This window comes from Trichechus manatus, unplaced genomic scaffold (assembly GCF_000243295.1).
Source record: "Trichechus manatus latirostris isolate Lorelei unplaced genomic scaffold, TriManLat1.0 scaffold00073, whole genome shotgun sequence".
Lineage (NCBI taxonomy): Eukaryota > Metazoa > Chordata > Mammalia > Sirenia > Trichechidae > Trichechus > Trichechus manatus.
Genome location: NW_004444009.1, coordinates 13280023 through 13288000, shown reverse-complemented (window position 1 = coordinate 13288000; position 7978 = coordinate 13280023). Strand labels below are relative to the sequence as shown.

At 38.5% G+C, this 7978-nt stretch overlaps 1 protein-coding gene across 15 annotated transcripts in view; it reads right to left on the bottom strand.

Annotated features, from left to right (window-relative positions):
- Positions 1-4876: 4876 nt before the first annotated feature.
- Positions 4877-7978, bottom strand: part of DRAM2 (DNA damage regulated autophagy modulator 2) — a 33558-nt gene continuing 30456 nt past the window's right edge. For 13 of the 15 annotated variants that reach the window (XM_023734941.1, XM_023734947.1, XM_023734942.1 and 10 more), the window contains one exon: positions 4877-7583. In XM_023734941.1, the coding sequence (XP_023590709.1) occupies positions 7476-7583 (108 nt within the window). In that variant the 3' untranslated portion in view covers positions 4877-7475. The remainder of the gene's footprint in view (positions 7584-7978) is intronic. The other 2 variants (XR_002824706.1, XR_002824707.1) reach the window with 1 other exon arrangement.

Sequence of the window (7978 nt, the reverse complement as noted above, 5' to 3'; positions counted from 1 at the left end):
GTGTCTTTGTTGAGCTTCTTTCTGGATGTTGTATCCTTCACTGAAAGTGGTGAGTTGAAGTCTCCTACTATTATTGTGAAGCTGTCTCTCTCTCTTTTCAATGCTGTTAAGAGTTTGTTTTGTGTATTTTGGAGTCCTGTCATTGGGTGCATAAATATTTACTATGAGTTATGTCCTCCTGGTGTATTGACACTTTAATTATTATATAGTATCCTTTCTTATCCTTTGTGGTGGATTTTACATTAAAGTCTATTTTGTCAGAGATTAATATTGCCACTCCTGCTATTTTTTTGAGTGCTGTTTGCTTGGTATATTTTTTTCCATCTTTTGAGTTTTAGTTTGTGTCTTTAAGTCTAAGATGTGTCTCTTGTAGGCAGTACATAGACGGATTGCGTTTATCCATTCTGCCACGCTCTTCTCTTTCTCTTTATTGGTGCATTTAGTCCATTTACATTCAGCATAATTATTGATAGGTATGAGTTTAGTGCTGTCATTTTGTTGCCTTTTTTTGTGTTGCTGAGTTTCCTTGTTCCTCTTAATTTTCTGTGCTGAGTTGCTTTTCTTTATGTATTTTCTTTTCATCTTTTTCATTGTTGTTGATTTTGTATTTCCTGAGTCTTTATATTTTTCTTTTTTTTTTATTTTGATATGTAGGATTGTTAGTTTCCTTTGTGGTTACCTTAATTTTTACCCTTATTTTTCTAAGTTTAAACCAGTCTTTTATTTCTTTATATCACCTTGATTTCCTCTCCATATGAAAAATCTATGTCTACATTTTTTAGTCTTTTTTTTTGTTTTAATGTTGTCATCTTTTAGATATTGACATCTCTGTTTCCCTATTTTCAATGTTTTAGCTTTGATTTATTTTTGTGACCTCCCTATCTGGATTGATATCTGGTTGCTTTGTCCTGGGTTGTAGTCTTGGGTTGTTATCTGATGTTACTGATTTTCTAACTGGAAGACTCCCTTTAGTATTTCTTGTAATTTTGGTTTGGTTTTTGCAAATTCCCTAAACTTCTGTGTGTCTGGAAGTGCCCTAATTTCACCATCAGATTTGAGAGACAGTCTTGCTGGTTATATAATTCTTGGCTGGCAATTTTTTTCCTTCAAGGCTTTATATATGTCATCCCATTGCCTTCTTGCCTGCATGGTTTCTGCAGAGTAGTTTGAGCTTAGTCTTATTGACTCTCCTTTGTAGATGAGTTTTCATTTATCCCTAGCGGCTCTTACAATTCTCTTTATCTTTGGTTTTGGCAAGTTGGGTTATAATATGTCTTGGGGACTTTCTTTTGGGATCTACCTTTTGTGGAGTTTGATGATCTCATCTTTCATATCAGGGAAGTTTTCTGCCAACAAATCTTCAACAATTCTCTCTGTATTTTCTTTATCCCCCTCTGTTCTTGTACCCCAATTACTTGTAGATTATTCCTCTTGATAGATTCCCATATAATTCTTAGAGTTTCTTCATTTTTTAAAACATTTTTATCTTATTTTTCCTCACATTAGTTGGTGTCAAGTGCTTTACCTTCAATCTCACTAATTCTGACTTTCATTGCCTCAATTCTCCTCCTATGACTTTCTGTTGAGTTGTCTAATTCTCGAAATTTTATTGCTAATCCTCTGGAGTTCTGATTGCTGTCTATGGATTTTTGCAGCCTATTAAGTTTGTCATTATGTTCTTGAATAACCTTCTAAAGATCCTCTATTGCTTTGTCTGTGTGTTCCTTTGCTTGGTCTGCGCTTTGCCTCATCTCATTCCTGATCTCTTGAAGATTTCTGTATATTAATCTTTTGTATTCCACCTCCAGTAATTCCAAGAAATTTTCTTCCTCTGGAAAATTTCTTGATTATCTATTTTTGATGCTTGCTGAAGCCATCATGGTCTGCCTGTTTATGTGATTTGATATTGACTGCTGACTCTGAGCCATCAATTACTTTGTCCTAGCTTCTTGTTTTGTTTTAGTATGCCCAAATAGGCTGCTTGTGTGAGCTAGTTTGATTATTAGTGCCTTTGAAGCTCTACTGTCCTGTCACCAGGTGGTTAGATCTGTTACTAAGTATGTGAGCAAAGGATTCTATTTTTCTTGTATGGATTCAGCTCAGGTGTCCAGGTAGTCGGTCACCAAGTGTGTGGTGCAGGCTCTCACCTACAGTCATAGACTGGCATGGGTAATTGGTGTAGGCACAGGTATCTGGCTGCAGTAGGGGGGTCACGTGCTGAGCAAGGCAGGGGGCTGATGGCTGCACGAGCGTCTGGGAAGAAAGCACCTCCCTGTTCCCTAGAGTATGTAGGTGGGTGGGTTTTGCAGCTGGACTATAAGCACCCAATGCTGTTGGCTGTAAGGACTGGGGGACACCACTTATTCTTGGACTGCTGTCGCAGGTGGCTAGGTGGCATGGGTGGGGCCACCAGTCCTCAGGCCCCTGATGTGGGTAGGTTAGGACCCTGCTTAATGGGCAGTGTCAAATGTCACAAACCTGCCACTTCACAGCTGCAACAGTTGAAGTTAGACTTCAGGTATATACCCTGTTGTACTGTGGTAATGAGGGCCTACGCTGTTGAAATGGGCCCACATAAGTCTATACAGGGGTGAAAAGCACTAAAGTCCATGAACCCTTTATGCCTGTACCTAGGCAAAGTAGCTGTGCCTACCCTGAGTTCCCAGCTTAGGGGAGCCAGCAGATTTTTTTTTCCCATTTATTAATTTGTTCCCTCTGTAAGGCCAGGAGAATGGCTCAGGGCGCATGACGGGTCCTACGTCCGGCCCAGAGGACTTGGCAATCCCTGAAGGCATCCCAGATCGGTGCAGAGCAGAGAGTGGGGAGGTAAATGGAGAGCGGTTTTTCCAAAAAGGGGTATTTTTGATCTGCACGGTAGGCCAGACCCAAGTAATCTTTTGCTGATCTCTGCTGCTGGGCCTCTTCCGATGTGAAAAACGTCTTCCAAGCACCATTGCTTGCACTCCTGCTTGTGCACACGAGTTGATCTGGCCTGAAGGGCTCTAGCTCCCACCGGATCAGGTCTGGAAACTCCTCGCCGCTTCCAAACTGTCTCTCCCTCCTCCTGCCACTCAGTCCAATTCCTCAGCTTTGCCTTTGATGTTCAGGGTTCCTAGCTTGTCCTATATAATCGATTCACTTGTTTTTTTGGGTCTTTGTTGTAAGAGGGACCAGAGGAAGCATCTGACTACTCCTTCATCTTGGTCCCGCCCCCTGCTTTTTCATTCTTGATGTTAAAAATTTGCTTTCTTTTTTACTTGATCAGTCTTGCTAGGTGTTTTCTCCATTTCAATTATTTATAAAAACCAACTTTTGACTTTGTTGATTTTCTCTATTGTTCATGTATTCATGTCCATCATCAATTTTAGAAAAGTTCTCAGTCATAATCTCATTGAAGATTTCTTTTGTATCATTCTACCTTCTTCTGGGATTTCAATTACAAGGATGGTAGGTCATTTGATTTTGCCTTCATGTCAGAGATTTCTTTTTTACTTTTTTTCCTGTTTTTCAGTTTTTATGCTTTCAATTGGCCTGTCTTAAAATTTATTGATCCATTCCTCTATGTGCATTCATAAATCATATTCCATATTTTTGTTTCTAGTAGTTTCCATTTCTCTGCTGAAATTCTCCATCTCTTCATGCATGTTTTCAACTAGATGCTTCAGCATATTTATCGTAGTTATCAGTCCCTGGTGATTCCAACATATCTGAGCCATCTCTTGAATTTCCTCCTGTTGACTCCTCTGTATGTAAACATTTTGTATAAAAGAACAGTATGCATTACAGTAAATAGTAATTTGCCAGAAAAGGATATACCTCTTTTTTTGCCAGGCTTCTAAACGGGAGGCTGAGTCAGTATGATCATAGTTGAGCCAGAGTTGGGCTTTTTGCAGCTTTAATTTCATTAACTTTATCACTAGCTTCAACTATTTTGAGTGAGTGAACAGGATTTCAACAGGCTTCTGACCTAAGCATTGGCAAGATTCTAGTAAAATCTTCGTGTGTTTCAGCTGAGCTGCCAGCTTGCCAAACAATGAGGTAGTTCTTGTTGCACAACATCCTAATTTCATATTTTAGGGTCACTGAGCCCTGGTGGCACAGTGGTTAAGAGCTCAACTGTTAACCAAAAAGTCAGTTCAAATCCACCATGCACTCCTTGGAAACCATATGGGGCAGTTCTACTCTCTCCTATATGGTCACTATGAGTTGGAATTGACTAGATGGCAACAGGTTTGGTTTCTGTTTGGTAGCATTCTCAAGGAGCCCTGGTGGCACAGTGGTTAAGTGCTCGGCTGCTAACCAAAAGGTCAGCAGTTTGAAACACACCAGCTGCTTTGCAGGAGAAAGATGTGACAGTGCTTCTGTAAAGACTGACAAACGTGGAAACGCTATGGAGCAGTTCTACTCTGTGCTATAGGGGCACAATGAGTTGGAATTGACTGGACGGTAGTGGGTTTTGGTGTGGGTGGGCATTCTGTTTGTAATCTACTCATGCACTCAGCTTTCTGTGCCTCAGGTGAACTCTGTCACATTACCACGCCCTTTGGAGGGCCAGTTGCTTATACTATAAAGACCTAGAATGCCTCAGAAAGATTTTACCTTTGTCTTAAAAACCAAAAAACCAAACCCATTGCCATTAAGTCAATTCCAACTCATAGCAACCCTACAGGACAGAGTAGAACTGCCCCATAGGGTTTCCAAGGAGCCACTGGTGAATTCATACTGCCAATTTTTTGGTTAGCGGCAGTAGCTCTTAACTACTACACCACCAGGGCAGGTCTGTTCTATATTCTTACCTTCCTAGTAAATACTTTCTTTTTAAAACCAGCATCCTGGTTGCTTGAAAAGAAGCAAGGTGAACAGCATGAGACAAAGGCAGTAATAAGCCAATATTTATTCAACTTTCATTTTGCACTGAGTCCGTACTGTGTACTACAGAAAAGATAAAAGTGTCTTTCTCATAATTTATTGAACATTTACAACATGAGATACCATTCAAAGAAGCTACAATATAATCTTAGTAACTGGAATGGATAAAAACAGAGTTTCTTCCTGTGTACCCAGGACAAAAAGAAAATGAGTTTTTCATTATCAACTAGCACTATCTGACAATTTTGTTAGCTTAAGACTTCTTATTCTGAAAGGTAAACATTCAACACAAAAACGCTGATTGAATTAGAAATGCCTTACCAGTCCACTTAAGATTTTGTAACTGATGCTGGAAGCGAGGCACAATTTGGGGGAGGGGTATGGTTGTCTTCCACTATCTTAGCCTTAGCTGATGGATGAACACACATTCCAAATTTCTCTTTACTTATTATGAATAGTTATCTTACCTCTTGGAGTCCCTGGGTGGTGCAAATGGTTAACATGATCAGCTGCTAATGGAAAGTGTGGAGGTTCGAGTCCACCCAGAGGTACCTTGGAAGAAAGACCTGTTGATCTACTTCCAGACTATCAGCTGGAGTAGAGCGCAGTTCTACTCTACACGTGGTCACGAGTTGACTCGACAGCAACTGGTTTTTACTGGTATCTTATCCCTTCTTGAACCTATGAATATTTTCAGTCTATGTTATTTCTGAGGGTAGAAGTTAACTAAAGGAATTCAAATACTATCAAAGTAGTGTTTTTTTGTCTTAACAATTTCTTCACTGTGTTAGTATGTATCTCTAAGCCTAATATTCTAGGAAAGGACAAACAAGTCCATGTTCATCCCTGTACCTCCTTTCTCACATGTAACTTACAAAATTATGTACTTTGGTTGTATTTTCCTCTCAGCCATCAGTTTTTACAGGCTGAAGAATATTTCATCTCCCCACCATACAGTGGTCCTTCGCAGCTTCAATGACAGCTTTCTTGATATACAGCAATCAGGACTAGATGCTGTTTCACAGGTGTGGCTGCACCATGATTTTTGGGGACATGATGTTTTATGGTTTGTTCCTGATTTTTTTTTTTTTTTTTTTAGTGATGCAACCAATCTATCACTGTTTAGTGAAATGTCTCCCATGTTCACTGTCGTCTGATGTAAGTAAACAGTATTTATTTTATTCTGTTTTCTGTCTTATTAGTCTAGAATGTCTTCAGAAATATTACTAAGTCCTATATCCAATAATTTATTCATAATTGAGAACTCAGATTCCATTATTTAAGCATTTTCCCTTAAATTGTTCCCTCTTACACTTTAAACTTGTTCTCATCACCTTTTCTTTTCATCACAGACCCATCTCTTCTAAAAAGATGAACCCTGTTAATCTTTTTGAAAGATTCTTTTGCAAACCAGTGTGTCAGTACACACCTTCTACACAAGCATTTTCTTCTTTTGAATTTCATCAGGGATCCGTAAAGAATTCTTTGCTTGCACAGTAAGGATCTAAGTAAAAGCCATCCAGCCACTTCCATGACCAGAGAATACTGTTTTGGTAGATGAATGCATCATAATTATTTTGAACCTAATTTTTCTCAACTGCTAAGATTGTTCTTTAGAATTTAGAGCCTACAAAAATCAATTCCCTTAAAAAAGCTCAAAATTTGCCTGTTTAAGACTACCTTTACAAGAAACTATAACTGGCAGTGAATGAATATCTAAGAAGCACTTGACTGCAGTTTGAGGTGACTTTTGCTTGATATAGCTCTATTCGCTGTTATTCACAAACTTCTCAGTCTTGTTTATGAATACTAATCCTTGTTTCATGTAACCCATGACTGGAATAAATCTTTTACCTATAGCTACATCTCTTTTATTGATGATTAAAATCTTATACCAGAGACTGTTTCATGAATCTATTGCAAGTATGTGTGACAGACCAGTTAGAGTCTCTTGTGCAAAGCTTACGTAAAGAATGAGCTCACATGAATTCAGGTCTGCTTCCCTTTATAGGTGAATTCCAGAACAAAAATATAAAAAAGACTATAAAAAATGTATTTTATGACTTTTGGGAAAGCAAAGAACCTAGAAATATCACCTTCACTATTTTTATACTAAAGTTTTCAAATCCAGAGTTATAGACTGCGCTGATAAAGACATAAAATTAATGACAGAACTGTTGCTTCAAAACCCAATTCTAAAGGAGTTGCCCATGCTGATTACTTGAAGTCCTAGAAAAACGCTCCAAACATAACATGCTTTGCAATGATTTACAGAATATGAAATGCTGGGTTTTGCAGCCTGCTTGGTGTACTTCTGGATGTTTCTCTTAAATAAAGTAGAAAAACTACAAGTTGTAGTCCTTTGGTTTTATTTTCTGGGATAAAAAAAGTATAGGCATAAATGTTTTAAATCGTCCTCTTGATGATATCCTTTAAAATAACTTATCAAATGGCTTACTTTATGTCTCTTGATTATCGGTATTCATAAATGTCAGTGTCAGTCTTGATTAATTGGTGGAAAATTGCAGAGCAGAATAACTGGCATTTGTGAATGTTTCTCCAATCCCTGAGAATCATAATCATCACAGAAAGATTTTATCCTTTCATCATAAGTCTCTGGAAAGTAGTCGTGTTCGTTCATTGTTAACTGGGCAAGGAGCAGTGTCATAGAGAGTTAATCCTTGTAAATTGGCTTCCACCCGTAAGGAAATTTTCTGCAACAGAAAAGAAAATTATATATAGAAGCTTGCTTCTTGAAGACAGATCCCATCTTCATTGTGTTCTGTAGACTACCTTTTGTAATTAGGAATGTGAATCAATTCTAATAGGAAACATGTGAGAGATAGCTGTTGTACTGTCAAAGGTATCCTCCTCCTCTCTAGTACCAATTGTTCTGGGAAAACCAACTGTCACGGATTGAATTATGCCCCCCCAAAAATGTATTTATCAGTTTGGCTGGGCCATGATTTCCAGTATTGTGTAGTTGTCCTCCATTTTGTGATTGTAATTTTATGTTAAAGATGATTAGGGTGGGATTGTAACACCCTTACCAAGGTCACATCCTTGATCCAACGTAAAGGGAGTTTCCCTGGGGTGTCGCGTGCACCAC